At 48.0% G+C, this 23,656-nt stretch overlaps 1 protein-coding gene across 1 annotated transcript; it reads left to right on the top strand.

Annotated features, from left to right (window-relative positions):
• The first annotated feature begins 10,393 nt into the window (after nt 1-10,393).
• Nucleotides 10,394-21,590, top strand: LOC106605886 (neuronal acetylcholine receptor subunit alpha-7). The gene is made up of 10 exons (XM_045713613.2): nt 10,394-10,406; nt 16,928-17,205; nt 17,347-17,391; nt 17,529-17,638; nt 17,823-17,902; nt 18,051-18,218; nt 18,316-18,510; nt 19,595-19,681; nt 20,399-20,508; nt 20,764-21,590. Exons 1-10 carry the CDS (start codon nt 10,394-10,396, stop codon nt 21,571-21,573), a joined length of 1,896 nt encoding a protein of 631 aa, XP_045569569.2. The 3' UTR covers nt 21,574-21,590.
• Nucleotides 21,591-23,656: the final 2,066 nt, after the last annotated feature.

Genomic DNA, 23,656 nt, shown 5'->3' with positions numbered 1-23,656 from the left:
GGCTAGTTCTCTCTCTGACGGCAGGACTCAACAGCTTCACTGTAGAGTAATGGGATAGATACATACACACTGATGTGCACATACAAACGCATGCGCACACACACACCAGTGGAGGTTGGTGGGAGGAACTAGTTGGGGACAGGCTCCTTGTAATGTCTGGAATGGAATAATGGAATGGAGTCAAACGTGGTGTCCATATGTTTTATGTGTTTGATACTGTTCCATTGATTCCTTTCCAGCCATTACAATGAGCTGTCATCCTATAGCTCCTCACACAAGCCTCCTTTGACACACACACACACACACACACACACACACACACACACACACTGAATCTTTGGTCAATAAGGAGCCACCATCTGACTGTCCAATGGATAATTGTCTTACCGCTCTCATTAAAGGGATTGGGAGCAAGAGAGAGCGAGAGCAGCTGGGGTTTGTGATATGTCCATTCTGATTTTAGCTGTGAGAGAAACAGAGAAAGAGTGTGTGAGAGAGATATCGCAGATTAGAGGGAGAGATAGTAGGGACATGATTGACAAGTGAAGCAGCCTATGAGGCAGGATGATCCATTGAGTAAACAGACATGAAAAGTAAGCATGTTGGAGATTCGGTTCCCAATTCAATAATTTAATCACAATTCCATGTCACAGATAAAGGAAAGGGGAAAGGGGGACACCTAGTCAGTTGTACAACTGAATGCATTCAACTGAAATGTATCTTCCACATTTAACCCCTTTGAATCAGAGAGGTGCGGGGGGCTGCCATAATCAACATCCACGTCTTTGGCGCCCGGGGAACAGTGGGTTAACTGCCTTGCTCAGGGGCAGAACGACAGATTTATACCTTGTCAGCTCGGGGATTCGGTACAGCAACCACTAGGCTACCTGCCGCCCCAGGAAAACCCCACTGTATTTTAAAACTGGTGTGGTGTTGCCTCAACATCCACTGAAAACATCCACCAGAGGATATTGAATCAGGTGTGTTACTGCTTGGCTGGAGCAAAAGCCTGCACCCACACCGGCCCTCTGTTAGAATACTGGCCAGTCCTGTTCTATAGGAAGTGACCTAGTGTTTCACAGGGAAAGAGAGACCCCTGCAGGTCGTTCTAAGCATCGCAGCTTCTTCAGACACATCAGCAACTGAACCAGACACACATCTAAACTAACACCATACATATATCAATACATATAGGGATGGAATTTAAGGATCTGGGCACTGGTCAGCCGAGCTAGTGGACAGCAATTTTTACTAGCCCAGTTCCAAAATCTTTGCTATGGGATATTAGAAAAGGCAAAGGTTATAGTGCTAGTTTGGCACATTTTCTACTATACTGTTCCAAAAAGTACTAACCAACACCATAGACAGAGAGCAAGCAGTAGTGAGATTGGTCACTGACATGCCTCAAACTGACCACCCTCTACTGTAGGATCTCTTACAGGGAGAGACAGCACTGGCAGAGTCCTCCGCGAGCAGAATGAACTGTCCAGCATCAATGCAAGGACAAATGAACTGAAACATTTGACCATAACTACCGCTATCAGACTTTATCATAATCAAATGTGACTTTTAAACTGTAAATCCTTGTTAGCTACCTTTTTAACTGGATGTAGTATCTTATGTTTTTTTTAACTGGGCATTCTACATCACTCAGACTGCGAGCATATCAAAATCATAGAAAACAACTAAGGTTACGTATGTAACGACGGTTACGTGAGCGATCCGATCACTCCAATATGGTGTCCTTCCGCTCAGTAGGATACATTCTGAGTAAGAATTTCGGATTAGTCCCGTGTACCAGGTAGTGCTGTGGCTGACCCCTTAAATAGCTTCCATGCACTACTCCCACCTTGTGTCCTTTTCGGGCCGCCGTAGATCACCGACAAGATAATTGGAGTGATCCAATAGCTCACATAACCGTGATTACATACGTAACCTTCATTATGTAGCAGTATATTGGATCACTCCAATATGGTATCACAATACCAGATAAATCGATGAACTAGGCAAGGCCAGACAAGAGAAAAATCCCGTAGGACTGAGCTCAGCGCAGTCATTGTTGCTGTGTCCCTTCATCCCCCTCCAGGGATGTGGGGTCAACACCCAAAAAGGCCGTCCCGACCTGGTTGGCGGCAGCAACATTGACTCGATAGTACCTAGCAAAAGTGCTAGACGACGCCTGTGTCAATTCTGCTCCTGCCACACCCCCTAGTGGTCATCCGGTGTCTGCTTGACCTGCAGCCATTCCCCAGAACAACCTTTCTCTCTCTTTCCCCAACCCTTTCTGTTTGTGTGATTGTGTGGTTGGAGATAGGTGTGCTGGAGTCAGAGCAGATCCCTACCAGCTGCAACTCGTTCCATTATCAAGACCTCTACAAATACTCAGTCCTGCCACTTCCACTCTGCCAGATTGTGATCTCTGCTCAGTCAGTTTATCCTTCTAGCCATCATTATTATTCAAGATCCTGTTAATCTATTGTACCAGTATCCCTGCCTGACGCTGTTTATCCTCTCACTGCAGTTTTGCCACTCTGGCTCCTGTTCCACATCTCACCACCCTGCTACCTTGTTCTGGACTCACCACACCACCACTCCCTTGGATTCCCATCCAGACCTGTTTCCTCTGTCCCAACCCAGCTCACTCCAAATCTCAGCCTCCACTTCTGGTTTCCTACAACTCATCCGAGCTTCCCTGGATCTGCACTTCATCTCTCCCTGTGTACAATAAATATCTTGGTTCATTCATCCCTGTTTCCTGGTCTGAGTCTGCTCTTGGGTTCCCCTGTGCTGCTCTGCCTGACAGCCTGTGGTAGAAATTCTATAGGAAGAGAGACTGCAGATTCTTTCAAACAACAACTTTATTATAAGATTTGCAAAAATTGAGCAGTTCAACAATCCACACAAAGTGCACAGTTAAAAAGCCCCACGAACAGAGTTGGCTTTCTCCTTTTACAGAAAGTACATCCTCTTGTCTATGTGACAGTTAGCAGATTGCATAAACAGGGCCTGGGAACAGAGTTTACCATTATTTGTTCTCCCTGCAATTCCCACATAGCTACATTCCTGCTGGTCGTAAACACAGGAGGTCACACATTGCGGTCACACCCAAACGGCTCATAAATCTGTACGCTCAGATTTGACTAAGTTACACAAGACAAGTTTGTATCAGTAAAAAATACTGGCATATAACAATGGACAATCTTTAAGTAAAAAACAGCATTGTATGTGTAATTAAACAATATATAATATAAAATGAATATTCATTTCCTCCACACGCCCAACTGGCCGAGGCGCAATTTTCATCAAGAGGAACTCCTCGGAGCAGGGCCCACGATGTAGCTACCCCTCTAGTAGAATGCTTCACCACAGCGGACGGCAAAGTCCGGCTGGCCAACTGATATGCTGTAGTAATAGTGTCTACAATCCAATGTGAGAGTCTCTGTTTCGATAGGCTCTTCCCCAGAACTCTCTGACCACAACACACAAACAGCTGATCCAACTGTCGAATTGTCTTAGTCGGTGTAACGTAAGTGTCTAGTGCCCTCACCGGGCACAGCACACTTGGGAAAAATCCCAGCCCACTCACAGCCATGGGAGGTGCGTATGTGGACAAATGTAAGGGCCGCTCCACAGACAGGACCTTCGGCTAGAAGACAGGACCTTCGGCTAGAAAGAGGGGTTAGGCTGGAGGATATCACTCCCCTTGTCTGCACCCATTTGTAAACATTCAGCGCTCATTGAAAGAGCATGAAGTTCACCAACCCTCTTAGTAGAGGTAACGTGATAACACTCTCGGTAGCCGATGTGAGCAACACCTTTAAACAGGTCAACATTCACAAAGCCCGTGGGGCCAGATGGATTACCAGGACGTGTACTCAAATCATGCACGGACCAACTGGCAAGTGTCTTAACTGACATTTTCAACCTCTCACTGACCGAGTCTGTAATACCTACATGTTTCAAGCAGACCACCATAGCCCCTGTGCCCAAGGAAGTGAAGGAAACCTGCCTAAATTATTACCGCCCCATAGCACTCACGTCAGTAGCCATGAAATGCTTTGAAAGGCTGGTCATGGGTCACATTAACAGCATCCTCCCGGATACCCTAGACCCACTCCAATTCGCATACCGCCCCAACAGATCCACAGATGACGCAATCTCAATCGCACTACACACTGCCCTTTCCCATCTGGACAAAAGGAACACTTATGTGAGAATGCTGTTCATTGACTACAGCTCAGAGTTCAACACCATAGTGCCCACGAAGCTCATCACTAAGCTAAGGACCCTGGATTAAACACCTCTCTCTGCAACTGGATCCTGGACTTCCTGACGGGCCGCCCCCAGGTGGTAAGGCCCCTCAGGGGTGTGTACTTAGTCCCCTCCTGTACTCCCTGTTCACCCATTGCATGGCCAAACACAACTCCAACACCATCATTAAGTTTGCTGACGACACAACAGTGGTAGGCCTGATCACTGACAATGATGAGACAGCCTATAGGGAGGAGGTCAGAGAACTGGCAGTGTGGTGCCAGGACAACAACCTCTCCCTCAATGTGAGCAAGACAAAGGAGCTGATCGTGGCCTACAGGAAAAGGCGGCCGAACAGGCCCCCATTAACATTGACAGGGCTGTAGTGGAGCGGATCGAGAGTTACAAGTTCCTTGGTGTCCACATCACCAACAAACTATCATGGTCCAAACACACCAAGACAGTTGTGAAGAGGGCACGACAAAACCTTTTCCCCCTCAGGAGACTGACAGGATTTGGCATGGGTCCCCAGATCCTCAAAAAGTTCTACAGCTGCACCATCGAGAGCATCCTGACCGGTTGCATCACCGCCTGGTATGGCAACTGCTCGGCATCTGACCATAAGGCGCTACAGAGGGTAGTGTATACGGCCCAGTACATCACTGGGGCCAAGCTTCCTGCCATCCAGGACATATATAATAGGCGGTGTCAGAGGAAAGCCCATCAACTTGTCAGAGACTCCAGGCACACAAGTCATGGATGGTTTTCTCTGCTGCTGCACGGTAAGTGGTACCAGAGTGCCAAGTCTAGGACCAAAAGGCTCCTTAACAGCTTCTACCCCCAAGCCATAAGACTGCTGAACAATTAATCAAATGGCCACCGGACTATTTACATTGACCCCCCCTTCATTTGTTTTGTACACTGCTGCTACTCATTGTTTATTATCTATGCATAGTCACTTCACCCCTACCTTCACCCCTACCTACAAATGACCTCATCTAACCTGTACCCCTGCACACTGACTCGAGACCGGTAACCCCTGTATATAGCCTCGTTATTGTTATTTTATTGTGTTACTTTTTATTATTTTTAACTTTAGTTTATTTGGTAAATATTTTCTTAACTCTTTCTTGAACTGCACTGTTGGTTAAGGGTGCTGACAGTACCACGTCAAGGTCCCAGTTTGGCCCCGAAAGGGCCTTCGCTGGAAGCAGATGTCATTAACTTGGAGAGCAATGGATGGCCACCCATGGGTCCCTCCAGGCCATCGTCATGGCACGCCGGAATTGTGGCCAAATAGATGCAGTTCAGCCCACATCAAGCAGTGATTGTAAAAAGTGTAAAACCGTTTGTACATCACATGACTCGGGGACAACATTATGACCCTCACACCAAGAACAGAATATGCCCCACCGCATTTTATATGACGCATTGGTGGAGGAATCTCTGGTGTTCTCTTTGGGTACTGGCCCAATGCTCTAACCACTAGGCTACCTGCCACCCAATATTTCCTCTACAGCAGTCTCACAACTCAATCGCTGGTTGAAAACTGTTTTCTGCCGCTCCCAAAAGATAGAATTTGCAGATAATTGGCCCTCTTTCCGGGACTCACCCACAAACAGGACCAAGCCTGGCTTGCTGAGGAGTGGCGGACTCCATCCTAGCTGGAGGGGTGCTCTCATCTTATCTATGAACATAGACAGGGCTCTAACTCCTCTAGCTCCACAATGAGATAGGGTGCAGGCCAGGCAGCAGGCTGTTAGCCAGCCAGCCTGCCAGCTTTGTGGAGTCTGCCAATAGCACAGTCAGTGTAGTCAGCTCAGCTATCCCCATTGAGACCTTGTCTGTGCCTCGATCTAGGTTGGGCAAAACTAAACATGGTGGTGTTCGCCTTAGAAATCTCACTGGAATAAAGACCTCCTCCATTCCTGTCATTATTGAAAGAGATTGTGATATCTCACATCTCAAAATAGGGCTACTTAATGTTAGATCCCTCACTTCTAAGGTAGTTACAGTACCTTGCAAAAGTATTCATCCCCCTTGGCATTTTTCCTATTTTGTTGCATTACAACCTGTAATTTAAATTGATTTTTATTTGGATTTCATGTAATGGACATACACAAATTGTCCCAATTGGTGAAATAACTTGTTTCAAAAAATTCTAAAAAATTCTAAACTGAAAAGAGGTGCGTGCGTATGTATTCACCCCCTTTGCTATGAAGCCCCTAAATAAGATCTGGTGCAACTAATTACCTTCAGAAGTCACTTCAGAAGTGTCACTTCAGAAGTGTCACATGATCTGTCACATGATCTCAGTATATATAGACCTGTTCTGAAAAGCCCCAGAGTCTGCAACACCACTAAGCAAGGGGCACCACCAAGCAAGTGGCACCATGAAGACCAAGGAGCTCTCCAAACAGGTCAGGGACAAAGTTGTGGAGAAGTACAGATCAGGGTTGGGTTATAAAAAAATATCCAAAACTTTGAACATCCCACGGAGCACGATTGAATCCATTATTAAAAATGTAAAGAATATGGCACCACAACAAACCTGCCAAGAGAGGGCCACCCACCAAAACTCACGGACCAGGCAAGGAGGGTATTAATCAGAGGCAACAAAGAGACCAAAGATAACCCTGAAGGAGCTGCAAATCTCCACAGCGGAGATTGGTGTATCTGTCCATAGGACCACTTTAAGCCGTACACTCCATAGAGCTGGGCTTTACGGAAGAGTGGCCAGAAAAAATCCATTGCTTAAAGAAAAAAATAAGCAAACGTGGGAGACTCCCCAAAGCATGTGGGAGACTCCCCAAACATTTGGAAGAAGGTACTCTGGTCAAATGACACTAAAATTGAGCTTTTTGGCCATCAAGGAAAACGCTATGTCTGGCGCAAACCCAAAATCTCTCATCCCTCGAGAGCACCATCCCCACAGTGAAGCATGGTGGTGGCAGCATAATGCTGTGGGGATGTTTTTCATCGGCTGGGACGGGGAAACTGGTCAGAAATGAAGGAATGATGATGGTGTTAAATACAGGGAAATCCTTGAGGGAAACCTGTTTCAATCTTCCAGAGATTTGAGACTGGGACGGAGGTTCACCTTCCAGCAGGACAATGACCCTAAGCTTACTGCTAAAGCAAAACTCAAGTGGTTTAAGGGGAAACATTTAAATGTCTTGGAATGGCCTAGTCAAAGCCCAGACCTCAATCCAATTGAGAATATGTGGTATGACTTAAAGATTGCTGTACACCAGCAGAACCAATCCAACTTGAAGGAGCTGGAGCAGTTTTACCTTGAAGAATGGGCAAAAATCCCAGTGGTTAGATGTGCCAAGCTTATAGAGACATACCCCAAGAGACTTGCAGCTGTAATTGCTGCAAAAGGTGGCTCTAGAAAGTATTGACTTTGGGGGGATGAATAGTTATGCACGCTCAAGTTTTCTGTTTTTTTTGGTCATATTTCTTGTTTGTTTCACAATAAAAAATATTTTGCATCTTCAAAGTGATAGGCATGTTGTGTAAATCAAATGATACAAACCCCCAAAAAATCTATTTTCATTCCAGGTTGTAAGGCAACAAAATAGGAAAAATTAGGGGGGTGAATACTTTCGCAAGCCACTGTAGGCCTGTATCTTCTCCAATCTCACCTGAGGGAGACGTGCTCTCACAAGAGTTGAGTCGATCAACATCCCCAGGAAGACCACCATCTGTGAGGGAGTCAGGTTGCTTTTTTCCCTGTTTAGGGCGAGGCCCATGTCTTGAATGTGCTTCAAGATTAGCCTTGTGTCTGCTGTAGCTTGCTCTCTTGATTGAGCACACACCAGCCAGTCATCCAGGTAGTTCAGCACTAGAATGCCCTGGGCATGATAGGCGCTAGGACTGTGTCCATGCATTTTGTGAATGTACGCGGCACCAGTGAGAGGCCGAACGGGAGGCATTTGAATTCATAAGCTATTCCTTTGAAGGAAAACCGGAGGTACTTCCAGTGATCTCGATGAACAGGAACATGGAAGTATGCATCCCTCAGGTCGAGCGTGTTGAACCATTGGCCGCTTGAGACTGCCTGCAACACCCACACTGGCGAGAGCATCTTCAGCTTGAGCTCCTTTAAACATTTGTTGAGGCAGCGCAGGTCCAGGACCGGCCGAAAGCTGCCGTCCTTTTTTGGATCTATGAAATACGTGGAGTGGAACCCACTTAACCGTTCTAGCAGCTCTATCTTCCTATCTCCAACTGGAGCACCTCCTTCCTCACCCCATCTGCCAACAAGGTGACCCAGATGCCCCTGTAGGATGACGGTCGGCATCAGAACTGGAGTTTGTATCCCTCCAGGACTGTGCTCAGTACCTAGGGAGACTCCACCTGCCTCTCCCATTTTTCCCTTTGGGCCTGGGACAGATGGCCGAGGCCAACCACCAGCACCTGCTGGGGCCCATCCTTCTTAGCCGTGTGCTGCTGCTTGCAATGGTGGTCACGATGCCTGTCATTCTGCTGTCGGGGTATAAAACGCCTGTTCCCATTTCCCTGTCCCTGCTGCCTTGGTGGGGGTGCGAAGACATTACTGGAGCGCCCTCGAGACATCCCTCCCTGTATTCCAGCTCCTTCAAGGGGCGGTGGTAGGGCGCCCAGTTGCCAAGAACTTCTGCAAAGTCTCTCTGTTTTTGCACAGTTTTGTAGTCTGCTGTATGATGTTGTTGACCCACGGCCCAAAAGTGGAACCTGGTGTGAAGTGGAGCTCCAAGAGTGTCTTCTGAACTGGCGGTGGCAGTTTAGACTGTGCCAGCCAAAGATGGTGGCGTGAAGTCACCACTGAAGCCAAAGACTTACCGTTGGCACGTGCCATGTCCATCTGGAGCATAGTGTACAGCCTTGACACCTCTGTGGCCTCCTTAAGAAGCTTGTCACCACCCCCCTGGGAGGCGAGGGATCAGCAGGGCGAGGTAGGATTGCAGCATCGTACCCACGTTTACGAGGCGCACCATGATGGAGAGGGTCCTGAAAGTGCTTTGCAGCCGTTCATTGCTTACTCTTTCAGGTCCTGGTTTGAGGCTAGACACCTTTACAACGATATCCTATTCAGGGAGGATCATGGCAGCCACCATGTGATCCATCACCGGATAGTGGTCTAGCCCCGAGGAGAGCCAACGGCCTGGTCTGGTTGTCGCAATGGGGAGCTGCTCAGATGGTGCTTACCAGCTTGATATCAAGGGCGGTAGCTACTCTAGTTAAAAGCTCCCGTGTTGCTTCTATCACCACTGGGAGTGCCTTTGTAGCCGTACTCCCAGCTACGGGCGCTGTGGACTGGGTCGATACCTGATGTGCTCGGAACACTGAAGCACTGTCACCCAACTCCAACTCGTCTCCAGCGTGGAGCGACAGGGCATCATCGCCGTCATCATCTCCCCGTAAAGCATCCACTTCCTCCCGCAGGTTTTCCACCTGACGTTCGAGGCGGATCAACTCCTCAGCCGTACTGAGTTTGGAGCGGGGGGCCCCAAAGCGGCCTAAGGTGTGCTGCCATGACGATGCATCACCCCAGAGGGGGGAATACGTCATCAGATAGGGAGGACTGTAATGTGGCCATCATCCCCTCCCGGCGTGCTAAGCGAATACGTTCTCTAAAGGCGGCGCAGGCCAAACAACTATTGGGTTCTCTAACCACTGTCCGTGCATGATCTAACCCAAGACAGGTCATGCAGACAGAGTGTGTATATCCCGTAGGCAGGGGTACCCCGCATCACTCACAATGAAACACCATAATAGTTATGCAGTTTCTCTGTGAAAGTGAAGCCAACAGTGTGATATTACTATGTATCTGTAGTATACATTGCACAATACTGTAATAGTCAGATACTACAGCCTTAGTCTCAGACACTATCTGAAAGAGAAGAGATGTGAGCAGGGTGTGAACTGCCTGATCATGGGGGGAGGGGCAGAGCACACAAACTCACACACACGTTAGCTCAATCTTTGCTTATACTTGTGGGTCGGCTGTAACTAACGCCACGTAATAGTTTATTCTACTATACGTGGGGGTGTTGGCAGGACGTAAGGAGTGTGCTTAGTCCTGCCGTGGTCTGATCTTGTTAAGCTAGCTGCTGCATAGCTCGTTCACTGTTGAACACACAAGAGTCTAGGCAAGATGGCTGCTCCCTGTGAGTTACCAGCGTGGTACTACACGTGGCACACTCTCCGAGGAGAACTGCAAGCCTGCCGGAGCGAAACATACACAGACTATGCAAGCCTGCTGAGCGGAAGGATACCATATTGGAGTGACTGGTCATTCAACTGAGACTGCTCTTCTCTGTGTCACGGAGGCTCTCCGCACTGCTAAAGCTAACTCTCTCTCCTCTGCTCTCATCCTTCTAGACCTATCTGCTGCCTTTGATACTGTGAACCATCAGATCCTCCTCTCCACCCTCTCCGAGTTGGGCATCTCCGGCGCGGCTCACTCTTGGATTGCGTCCTACCTGACAGGTCGCTCCTACCAGGTGGCGTGGCGGGAATCCGTCTCCTCACCACGTGCTCTCACCACTGGTGTCCCCAGGGCTCAGTTCTAGGCCCTCTCCTATTCTCGCTATACACCAAGTCACTTGGCTCTGTCATATCCTCACATGGTCTCTCCTATCATTGCTACGCAGACGACACACAATTAATCTTCTCCTTTCCCCCTTCTGATAACCAGGTGGCGAATCGCATCTCTGCATGTCTGGCAGACATATCAGTGTGGATGACGGATCACCACCTCAAGCTGAACCTCGGCAAGACGGAGCTGCTCTTCCTCCCGGGGAAGGACTGCCCGTTCCATGATCTCGCCATCACGGTTGACAACTCCATTGCGTCCTCCTCCCAGAGTGCTAAGAGCCTTGGCGTGACCCTGGACAACACCCTGTCGTTCTCCGCTAACATCAAGGCAGTGACCCGATCCTGTAGGTTCATGCTCTACAACATTCGCAGAGTACGACCCTGCCTCACACAGGAAGCGGCGCAGGTCCTAATCCAGGCACTTGTCATCTCCCGTCTGGATTACTGCAACTCGCTGTTGGCGGGGCTCCCTGCCTGTGCCATCAAACCCCTACAACTCATCCAGAACGCCATAGCCCGTCTGGTGTTCAACCTTCCCAAGTTTTCTCACGTCACCCCGCTCCTCCGCACACTCCACTGGCTTCCAGTTGAAGCTCACATCTGCTACAAGACCATGGTGCTTGCCTACGGAGCTGTGAGGGGAACGGCACCCTTCAGGCTCTGATCAGTCCCTACACCCAAAGAAGGGCACTGCGTTCATCCACCTCTGGCCTGCTCGCCTCCCTACCTCTGCGGAAGCACAGTTCCCGCTCAGCCCAGTCAAAACTGTTCGCTGCTCTGGCACCCCAATGGTGGAACAAGCTCCCTCACGACGCCAGGACAGCGGAGTCAATCACCACCTTCCGGAGACACCTGAAACCCCACCTCTTTAAGGAATACCTGGGATAGGATTAAGTAATCCTTCTAACCCCCCCCCCCCCACCCCCCCCAAAAGATATAGATGTACTATTGTAAAGTGGTTGTTCCACTGGATATCATAAGGTGAATGCACCAATTTGTAAGTCGCTCTGGATAAGAGCGTCTGCTAAATGACGTAAATGTAAATGTAAATAGTGCTACATAACTGTATAAGCCCTGTATCAGTCCAAGGTCCTGTTTGCTAGCATGTGTGTCGATACAAACAATGGGGTTAGGGGGCACAAGATGACATCACTAGGGGCACAAGATGACATCACACTATATGGAGTGAGGCATTCCGTTTTACTTCAGACTGCGGCCCCCCAAAATAACAATGGTTGCGTACCATGCCATGGACTGTGCCGTAAGGCACCAGATTGCTATAACATATGATGTGGTTAGCTGATACGTAAAATACCTATCCAGGTGTTATAAGATCTGGCATACGTCAGCAACGTCTGAGCAGGGGAACACGGCCACTTTCATCAGATTCCGTCATTCTAACGCCAGACGCTGTTGCCATTGCTGCATTCTGTTCGATTAAGCAATTGCTACGTTGCGTGACGGTTTCTACTGAACAACACATTTCCCCAAAACGTTGTTCAACGTTCTTGAACAGACTTTAAAGTACATTTGCTCCGTTTGGTGGGTGTGACTTGAACCAATGAATGACAGTTTTAAAGGGCAGCGGTACACAACCCAACCCCTTCACGTTTTCAATTGGTCTTTCAGAAATGCACCATTTTAGTTTAATTGAACGTTGCACATCGTTTTCTCGTGCTGAACGCAGCCCAGGAGAAACAGTGATGGGGATAATTAATGCTGATAATTCATAGAGGAATATGTCATGCCTTTTAAAAGGTTAAAACGTTTTGGTCTTGTAATTACTGTCAAGTTTAAAAGAGTAATAATAAATAAGAATAATAAGCCATTGACATTGAGAAATGTGACAATACTGGTTTATGGAACAATTGTATAAGCTATGTAATTCTGAGAAAGGGATATTGTGCACTTGTGAAACATTCTATTACCTATGTTTGATGATTGCATGCAATTTATTAATTACAGCTGACTCAAGTTGATGCTATGTCTCCGTGTTGAATCATTTCTCTTATTTCCCCCCTTTCAGGGGTATATAACACCTTCATCTTGTAATGAACACTTGTGAACTATTTAACTAACTATTCAAAACAAACATAAACAGAGGCAGTGGGAGTGGGAGCAGATCAGCACATCACAGCCTAGTGCAGCGCCTGGACGCTCACCAACTCATAGAGCTATAGGCTGCTATACTATCCACCAATCAATGGATCAGACTGGATCCCTGTTCCAACTGTTTCCTGCAAATTGCACTTATTACATCCCCCAGTAGGTGTCAGCACCACTCCATTGGGTCCTCTGTCCTACTCTGTCCTGCTCAAAGTCAGCAGATCAAACTGAAATACATCACTGTAATGTCCAGTAGGCTACAGTCAGCGCATCATATTATCATAAGTCTTTCAGTCAAGTATAGAAACAAATGGCCATTTTCAAACAAACCCAAACTCTACCCCTTGGCACATGCCTATTGGGGGTTTGCTAATGGACAATGCAGTTGTTGTTTGTTGCTTGTTCATGATATAACTACTGTATATATGCATGTGTTTTGTGATACTGGTTGAGTTATATATTAACAAACTGGGTCTCTAGCAGGTGTGTTGGAGTGTATAATGACATTCTAAAGTAGAAGCTATGGTACAGTATACTGCTTACGTTCAGTGTCACTTCCTTACTGTAATTAGAAGTTATAATGTGTGGCTGTGCCAACCTTCACCAGAGCAGTGTTCATTACTGCTGCATCAGTTTCTGTCCCTCTCTCTTTCTCTAACGTCCTTCACTAACTATGTTCTGTTACATTTGAATCCCCTCTCCCCACTCATCCTAGCCTCCACACTTCATTAATCCCCTCTCACTGGAGGCTGAAGAGGAGAAATAGGGGAGGGGGAGGGAGAGAGAGAGAGGGGGATATAGACAGAGAAAGTGAGAAGAGGGGAAAGGGGAAAGGCAGTGAGAAAGTCTTTCTGAGCAGAGAGCGAGGTTAAGGGGTGGGTGGAGAGAGATGAGCAGTGTATTGGGAATGTATTGGGTATTGGGGTGATTCTGCCTCTCTCTTAGTCTCAACCTCTCTCTGTTTTCATCAGAACTGCTCATTCCTTTCCTCACTCTCTTCCCCTCTCCCTCTCCCTTTGTTTCTGCCACTGCCTGGCTACCTCTCTGCTGCCTCTTCCTCTCTCTTCCCCTCTCCCTCTGTTTCTGCCACTGCCTGGCTACCTCTCTGCTGTCTCTTCCCCTCTGTTTAACTCTCTCCCTCTGTTGCTGCCAGCTTCTCTTCCTCTCTACCACCCCAACCTCCCTCCCTGCCCCACTCTCCTTGTTTCTCTCTCTGTCCCCCTCCTCCTCCTCCTCCTCATCCCCTCCCTCCCTCTGTTGCTGCCCGACTTGCTCCTGACTTGTCCTCCCTCCCTCTGTATTCCATGCTACCTTGCCTCTCTCCGTCTCGGTGGTTCCCTTTCTCTTTCTCTGCTCTCTATGTTCAGTAGTACAACATGAGACAGTCTGTGGCTATCTGTCTGCTTGGATTCTCAGTTCTGCTTCACGGTGAGTGTCTTTCATGTTCTCTCTCTCTCTGTGTGTGTTTGTGTTTGTATGTGTGTGTGTATTTGTTGTATGTGTTTGTGTGTCTGTAGGTATGTGTCTGTCCGTGTACGTAGTGTGTGTGTGTGTGTGTGTGTGTGTGTGTGTGTGTGTGTGTGTGTGTGTGTGTGTGTGTGTGTGTGTGTGTGTGTGTGTGTGTGTGTGTGTGTGTGTGTGTGTGTGTGTGTGTGTGTGTGTGTGTGTGGGGAGAGAGAGAGAGAGAGAGAGAGAGGGGGGGTCACTGTATGCGTAGTGTCACTGCAGTGACAGTGAATTTACACAACTTTCTATAGACAGGGACACACAGTTTGTATGTCTGGGTGCACGGCCATTGATATATGAGAACTCAACCGCACAGTTCCAGCTGCATAGCAGAGAGAGAAGAGAGGAGAGGGAAAGGAACAGAGAGGGAGGAGAGAAGAGGAGCAGGAATAAAGAGAGACAACGGAGAGGAATGATCACAGAGCTTACAGATTAGGATGTTGTTCATCACAGTTGTAAAATCCAACCCTCCTGTCTTGTTTAATCCATCATCGGTTGATGTGTTCCTCTCTGCACCAGCAGCAGTGTCTTAGATGGCTAACTGTGTATTGATATGGGCATCTCCATGCCCCATGTAAAGCTCATAATGGGGAGCACATCAAAAACTAATAGTCAATATTTTTGAGAACAGACAGTGCCTTCAGAAAGTATTCAGACACCTTGGCTATTTCCACATTTTGTTACGTTACAGGCTTATTCGAAAATGGATTAAATAAATAAAAATACTCAACAATCTGCACACAATACCCCATAATGACAAAGCAAAAACTGTTTTTGCAAATGTATAAAACATTTCCATAAGTATTCAGACCCTTTGCTATGAGACTCGAAATGGAGCTCAGGTGCATCCTGTTTCCATTGATCATCCTTGAGATGTTTCTACAACTTGATTGGAGTCCACCTGTGGTAAATTCAATTGATTGGACCTGATTTGTAAAGGCACACACCTGTCTATATAAGGTCCCACAGTTGACAGTGCATGTCAGAGCAAAAACCAAGCCATGAGGTCAAAGTTATTGTCCATAGAGCTCCGAGACAGGATTGTGTTGAGGCACAGATCTGGGAAAGGGTACCAAAACATTTCTGCAGCATTGAAGGTCCCCAAGAGCACAGTGGCCTCCATCATTCTTAAATGGAAGAAGTTTGGAATCACCAAGACTCTTCCTAGAGCTGGCCACTTGGCCAAACTGAGCAATCAGGGGAGAAGGGCCTTAGTCAGGGAGGGGACCAAGAATCCAATGGTCACTCTGACAAAGCTCCAAAGTCCCTCTGTGGAGATGGGAGAACCTTCCAGAAGGACAACCATCTCTACAGAACTCCACCAATCAGGCCTTTATGGTAGAGTGGCCAGACGGAAGCCACTCCTCAGTAAAAGGGTAAAAGGCACATGACAGCCCACTTGGAGTTTGCCAAAAGGCACCTAAAGGACTCTCAGACCATGAGAAACAAGATTCTCTGGTCTGATGAAACCAAGATTGAATTGTTTGGCCTGAATGCCAAGGTCACGTCTGGAGGAAACCTGGCACCATCCCTACGGTGAATCATGGTGGTGGCAGCATCATGCTGTGGGGATGTTTTTCAGTGGCAGGGACTGAGAGACTAGTCAGAATGGAGGGAAAGATGAACAGAGCAAAATACAGAGAGATCCTTGATGAAAACCTACTCCAGAGCGCTCAGGACCTCAGATTGCAGCGAAGGTTCACCTTCCAACAGGCCATACAACCATAAGCACAGAGCCAAGACAATACAAGAGTGGCTTCAGGACAAGTCTCTGAATGTCCTTGAGTGGCCCAGCCAGTGCTGAGTAAAGGGTCTGAAAACTTAAGTAAATGTGAAATTTCCCAAAATGTCCCATTTACCTGTTTTTGCTTTGTCATTATTGGGTGTTGTGTATAGATTGATTAGGGAAAAAAAGAATTTAATCAATTTTAGAATAAGGCTGTAACATAACAAAATGTGGAAAAAGTCAAGGGGTCTGAATACTTCCTGAATGCACTGTATAGTGTACTGTATGTGGGCCTACAATCCCTTGTTAGACGTTGTCTGTTTGTCTGCCTGTCCGTCCGTCCGTCTGTCTGAGTGGAGTGTGTTTGTGTTTAATGTGTCACTATTTGAAGGACTCAAGCAGACGTTTTAACGGCCAGAGAAAAGACTCTTGTCTGTTACTGATCGAGTCACTTAACAATTAACGGGCCTGTCTGGATACTTTCTCCCTCTCTTCACTCTCTCTCCTCTTGATTCTCCTCTTTCTCCCTCTCTTCACTTCGTGCCTCTTCCAGTCATCTATAAATCTCTGTACTCGTTTTCAAAGCAGCTTCGTTCAAAACTATTTGAAACTGTTCCGTTCAGATGCTCTTCTTTTTTGATGCATTTGTTCTCATCATGCATTTGTTTTTTCACTCTCCTCCTTTTCTATATATTTCTCTCTCTCATTTTCCTTCTGTCTTCTGGAATGTAGCTGTCTCTTTATAACTGTCAGTTTTCTCTCCTCTGCTCCACTGTCTTCCAACCCCCTCATTGCCCTCTCTCTCTCCTGCTCTCCTCCTTCATCCTCATCCCTTTCCCTCCTTTCTACTCCTTATCCCCCTCCCCCTCTCTCTCCCTCCCCCTCTCTCAGTGTCTGAGCAGGGTCCCCACCAGCGTAATCTATTGAGGGATCTACTGAGGGACTATAACCGTATGGAGAGACCTGTTGCCAATGACTCTCTACCACTCACTGTCCGATTCTCCTACACTCTCTTACAAGTCATGAATGTGGTACGCTACCATGTTCTGTTACACACACACACACACACACACACACACACACACACACACACACACACACACACACACACACACACACACACACACACACACACACACACACACACTTGAACTGTCTTCATCTTATTCCAGGATGAGAAAAACCAGATCCTCACCACTAATGCCTGGCTTCAGATGGTGAGGATGACCCTGCATGTCTGTGTGTGTCCATGTTCATGTGTGTGTCCATGCGTGGTTGTGTGTGTGCGCGCGCGCATTTGTGTTTCTCCATGTAACTTTAACAATTGATTAACTGATTGACTGGATTTATATAGCAATGGTTTGACCACTACCTTCAGTGGAACCAGTCAGAGTACCCAGGAGTGAAAACCCTTCGCTTCACTACTGACCAGGTCTGGATACCTGATATACTACTGTACAACAGGTGGGTAGGACACACACACACACACACACACACACACACACACACACACACACACACACACACACACACACACACACACACACACACACACACACACACACACACACACACACACACACACACACACACACACACACACACACACACACACACCTTGCTGATCGTTCTTTTTTGTCCTTCTCAGTGCCCATGATAAATTTGATGCCACCTTTAAGAGCTATGTACTGGTCAACTCCAGTGGCTTCTGTGAGTACCTACCTCCAGGTAAGTCTATAGATCAACCTTTCTCTCTTTTTATTCTTCCCTGACCTTCCCCTCTCTCTCATGCATTTCTCTCTCAATGTCTGTTTCATCTTCTCTCTTCTCTCACTCCCTCTCTCCTACGCTCTCACCTTCCCCCTCTCTGTCCCAGGTATTTTCAGCAGTGCGTGTAATGTGGACGTGCGTTGGTTTCCCTTTGATGTCCAGCACTGTGAGCTGAAGTTTGGCTCGTGGACGTTTGACGGCTGGCTGCTGGACCTCCAGATGCAGGAGGCTGACCTGTCAGGATACATGTCCAATGGAGAGTGGGACCTGCTGGGTGAGAGTGCTCTGTCTGCCCCCGACCCTCTTGTATCTCTCTCTCCTCCATATTACTTTCTAATCTCTCACTTCCTCTTTCCTCCCCCCTCTTGTAGGTGTACCAGGTGATCGTCATGAGATATTTTATGAGTGCTGTACAGAGCCCTACTCTGACGTGACCTTTGTTGTGACCCTACGGCGGAGAACTCTGTTCTACGCTCTCAACCTCCTCGTCCCCTGTGTTCTCATCTCCTCCTTGACACTGCTGTTGTTCATACTGCCAGCCCGATCGGGGGAGAAGATCGGTCTGGGTGAGGAGAGGGGGAGGAGGATAATAGGGGGAAAGCGGGAGAGGGGGAGATGGAGGACAGGGGGAGGGGGGTGAAAGGGAGCAGGGATGGAGACAGGAGAGATGTTGGCGGTGAAAAGGGGAAGGCTGAGGCGGTCTCTCCCTCTCTTTCTCTACTCTCTCCTTTCCTCTCTTTTACTGTTTCTGTGTCAGTAATTCTGCAGCGTTCCAAGATAAACTCTATTAAATGTTTACGATCAGAAAGACAGAGAGCAGAGGGGAGGGACAGAGATGGAGGGAGAGAAGGGGGGGCAGGGAGGTGAGGGACAGTGATAGAGGGAGAGAAGGGGAGGGGAGGTGAGGGACAGTGATAGAGGGAGAGAAGGGGGGCAGGGAGGTGAGGGACAGAGATGGAGGGAGAGAAGGGGGGGGGGCGGGGAGGTGAGGGACAGTGATAGAGGGAGAGAAGGGGGGCGGGGAGGTGAGGGACAGTGATAGAGGAAGAGAAGGGAGGGCAGGGAGGTGAGGGACAGTGATAGAGGGAGAGAAGGGGGGCAGGGAGGGGAGGGACAGTGATAGAGGGAGAGAAGGGGCGAAGGGAGGGGAGGGACAGTGATAGAGGGAGAGAAGGGGGGCAGGGAGGTGAGGGACAGTGATAGAGGGAGAGAAGGGGCGGGGAGGTGAGGGACAGTGATAGAGGGAGAGAAGGGGAGGGCGGGGAGGTGAGGGACAGTGATAGAGGGAAAGAAGGGGGGGTGGGGAGGTGAGGGACAGTGATAGAGGGAGAGAAGGGGCGGGGAGGTGAGGGACAGTGATAGAGGAAGAGAAGGGGGGCAGGGAGGTGAGGGACAGTGATAGAGGAAGAGAAGGGGGGCAGGGAGGTGAGGGACAGTGATAGAGGAAGAGATGAGGGGTGGGGAGTGGAGCGGAGCAGAGGGAGAGAGATGGGGAGAGAGAAGGAGAGTGTGGAGGGGAAGGACAGAGATGGAGGGAGAGAGAGATGGATGGGTGGGGTGAGTTGGCAGAGAGATGGAGAATTGTACTACCCACATGTATTGCTGTATTTCCCAGTGTAATAATATCCTATTCCCCATCTCTCTCTCCAGGCATTACAATTCTTCTCTCTCTGACTGTCTTCATGTTGCTGGTGGCTGAGATTATGCCAGCTACCTCAGACTCCATACCACTGATAGGTCAGTAACTGTGTGTGTGTATGCAAGTGTGTGCGCATGCGTGGTGTGCGTACGCATTTAACTAGCCTGCTAATATATACAGTGACTTTGGAAAGTATTCAGACCCCTTGAATTTTTCCACATTTTGTTAGGTTACAGCCTTATAACATTTATGAAATCGTTTTTTCCTCCTCATCAATTTACACACAATATCCCATAATGACAAAACAAAAACAGGTTTTTAGAAATGTTTGCTAATTTGTAAATATAAAATGTACATAAGTATTCAGACCCTTTACTCAGTACTTTGTTGGAGCACCTTTGGCAGTGATTACAGCATTGAGTCTTGGGTATGACACTACAAGCTTGGCACAGCTGTATTTGGGGAGTTTCTCCCATTCTTCTCTGCAGATCCTCTCAAGCTCTGTCAGGATGGATGGGGAGCGTTGCTGCACAACTATTTTCAGGTCTCTCCAGAGATGTTCGATCGGGTTCAAGTCCGGGCTCTGGCTGGGCCACTCAAGGACATTCAGAGACTTTTCCCGAAGCCACTCCTGATTGCTCGCACCTGTGGACTTATGAAGGCTTCCTGGCAGAGCGCAGTCCTGACCCTGTTGGTGCTGCCCCCTGGGGATGGAGTGTGGAAGTGGTAGTGGTAGTGTCTAATCATGCTCCTAAGACCTAATCAACGGAACCTATTCCATTACAGTGTACTATAATACTGTGTCTCCATCCTAGGTCAGTATTTTGTGAGCACCATGGTTACCGTAGGGATGTCTGTGGTGGCGACTGTAGTTGTACTTCAGTACCATCACCACGACCCCAACAGTGGAGACATGCCTCAATGGGTGAGGCTCTCGGTCTGACTACTGATTCTGAAGTGTATCTGTGACTGTCTGTGTATGTTCCTCTCATATCTATGAATGTCTGGACCTTGTGTGTGTGTGTGTCCTTTCCTTGTTTCTCTTGTGCAGTTGGTTCCGCTGCAGTACATTCCCTGCTTCCTCTTATCTATGTGTGTGTGTCCTCTCCCTATCTCTGTTTCTAATGCCACAATGGGTCCCTGGGTCCTCTTGCCTACTCTCTCTGTGTGTGTCTCTCAGGTTGAGTTGGTTCTACTCCAGTGGGTTCCCTGGTTTCTGAGGATGAAACGTCCAGGAGAGTGGGGTGAGGTCACACCCCACCACAGCCCCTCGAACCCCCAGACCAAGACCTGCTTCTCTCCCCCTACCACCACCACCACCCCAGTCCCCTCCACCCTCCCCCAGAGCCTCACCTCTCTGCAGGCCAGTCTAAGCCAGCTCAGCCAGCCCCTACCACACCCACCGTCCAACCCAACCCTCCAGTCCTATCCCAACCATATCCCAAACCTCCAGCCTAATATCCACCCTAACCCCAATCTCCCCACCACCCCCCACCCTCAGTCCAATGGACACCGGCCCTACATTGGCTTCCAGAGTCCTCTTGAACCAGACCCTGCTGCCACCTGGAGAGGAGGAGGAGGAAGGGGTTCTGACACCCCAATCCTCCACCACCCACCCTCCTCCACAATGTTCAGTAGCCCCCCTCCACAACCCCCCACATCTCTGGACCCTGACCCCTCAGGCTCCAGCTGTGTGGAGGCTGGGGCTGGAGCAGTAGGAGCGGGTGCATGCCATGCCCAGGCCGGGGTGTTCCAGGCTGGGGTTGTGAAGGCCCAGCTTCAGGCCCTGCTGGCGGAGGTGCAGTTCCTGGCCAATCGTTTCCGTGAGCAGGACCGCAGGGTGAGCGTGGCGGAGAAGTGGCAGTTTGCAGCGGCGGTCATCGACCGTCTGTGTCTGGTGGGGTTCAGTGTGTTCAACATCATCTGTACCATCACCATCCTCATGGCCGCACCCAACTTTGTGGAGGCCGCCTCCAAGGACTTCTTCTGAGAACGAGAGAGGGGGAAGAGGAGGGAGGGGGAAGAGGAAGGAGGGGGAAGAGGAGGGAGGGGGAAGAGGAGAGAGGGGGAAAAGGGAAGAGGAAGGAGGGGGAAGAGAAAGGAGGGGGAAGAGGAGGGAGAAGATGGGAGAGGGGGAAGAGGAGGGAGGAGAGGACCGTTGCTATCTTAATGGTCCATGGCTGTACAGACTTACCATGTGGAAACTGGACAGTCACTTGAGTTACTTGTCATATCATGTTACAAAAAGTGAACTTGTGATTCTACATGGTAGAACTGTTTTAAATACTGCTGTTCATCTGAACTTTGTGGCTATGGATAAGAGTGTCACCTTAACGGTTAAAACATCAGTATAAATCAGATATGTGGCCTGCTCAAATTCAAAGTGCTTACTGTGCCTTTCTTCTGTCTTCATGCCCAGTTTGGCTAATGGAGGGAGTTATGTGTCCAATCCTTCACTGATGATGATGTTATTGTCCTTTGGCCATGTGTTAATGAATGTGATATGATGGTGAGAATTGGACAGAGTGGTCCGAGCTCAAACTGGGCTGGCCTCAGCTCAGCACTGCTGCAGCCAAAAGAACCACACACAGACGAACACACAGACGTGTGAATTATTCACAAAAAAAACATGTTAATTTTGGCACCAGATTCTGTCAAGAGAAACTTTCTCTGTTCCCTCTCTCTCGCTCACTGTCAATTTCTAATAATACTTTTAATAAATAAAACATAACTGGTTGTTGACAGACTGTCTGGAGGAACTACAATAGGTGTCAGTCTACGTTTTGCATCTGAAAATAAATTCTCTTATTTTCTATTTTTCTGTGTCTTTTCTGGACGGTCTCCCTCCGATCGAAGAGTAGTTAACAGGGACGCAGAGGGAGAGGTGGAGGAAGGGAAAGCGAGGGAGAGATGCAGAGACGGAGAGAGACAGAGAGAGAGGCAGAGAGAGATATGGGATAGAGATAGGCAGAGAGAGATTGAGTGATGCATTGTGAGATAGGGAGAGGACGAGAGAGAGATGCAGAGAGAGATATGTAGAGGGGAGAAATGGGGATAGAGGAAAGTGCTGACAACGCAAGTGGTAGAGAAACAGGGTTTTAACTGATTGGTCGTTAATGGAGGAGGGGACTAGGGGGAGAGGGTGATTGGCGATTCTATATTTGACAGCAGTACTAAACAGCTTCAATGTAGCGTTATGAGCGAGACAGGGCCTTATTGAGCGGACAGAGAAAAAAAGGTTGAACACATACAGTGCCTTCAGAAAGTATTCAAACACCTTGACGACTTCCACATTTTGTTGTGTTACACCCTGAATTCAAAATATATTTTCTCACCCATCTACACACAATGACAAAGTGAAAACATGTTTGATTACAGCTGTGAGTCTCTCTGGGTAAGTCTCTAAGAGCTTTGCCAACAACCAGTTCTGTCAAATTGGTTGTTGATCATTGCTAGACAACCAGTTTGAGGTTTTGCCATAGATTTTTAAGTCGATTTAAATCAAAACTGTAACTCGGCTACTCAGAAACATTCACTTCTTATTGGTAAGCAACTCCAGTGTATAATATTTGACCATATGTTTTATGTTATTGTCCTGCTGAAAGGTGAATTCATCTCCCAGTGTCTGGTGGAAAGCAGACTGAACCAGGTTTTCCTCTAGGATTTTTCCTGTGCTTGGCTCCATTCCATTTCTTTTTTTATCCTGAACCACCCGCCCCCAGTAATGTGTTGTATTGGATTTGCCCCAAATATTCAGGACAAAAAGTTAATTGTTTTACCACAATCAATTTTTGCAGTATTACTTTAGCAGCTTGTTGCAAACAGGCCGCTTGTTTTGGAAAATGTTATTCTGTACAGGCTTCCTTCTTGTCCCTCTGTCAATTAGATAAGTATTGTGGAGTAACTAAAATGTTGTTGATCCATCCTCAGTTTTCTCCTATCACAGCCATTAAACTCTGTAACTGTTTTAAAGTCGCCATTGGCCTCATGGTGAAATCCCTGAATGAGTTCCTTCCTCTCCGGCAACTGAGTTATGAAGGACGCCTGTATCTTTGTAGTGACTGGGTGTATTG

The sequence above is a fragment of the Salmo salar genome, chromosome 02 (assembly GCF_965601325.2).
Source record: "Salmo salar chromosome 02, fSalSal1, whole genome shotgun sequence".
Lineage (NCBI taxonomy): Eukaryota > Metazoa > Chordata > Actinopteri > Salmoniformes > Salmonidae > Salmo > Salmo salar.
Note: the sequence above shows the minus strand (reverse complement) of the source record. Positions and strands in the feature narration are given on the sequence as shown.

What these genes read in the sequence shown, in the direction of transcription:
- LOC106605886 (XM_045713613.2), top strand. An exon ending in TCTTACAAGTCATGAATGTG is followed by an intron (nt 17,206 to 17,346) that starts GTACGCTACCAT and finishes ATCTTATTCCAG; the next exon opens with GATGAGAAAAACCAGATCCT. An exon ending in CTAATGCCTGGCTTCAGATG is followed by an intron (nt 17,392 to 17,528) that starts GTGAGGATGACC and finishes GGATTTATATAG; the next exon opens with CAATGGTTTGACCACTACCT.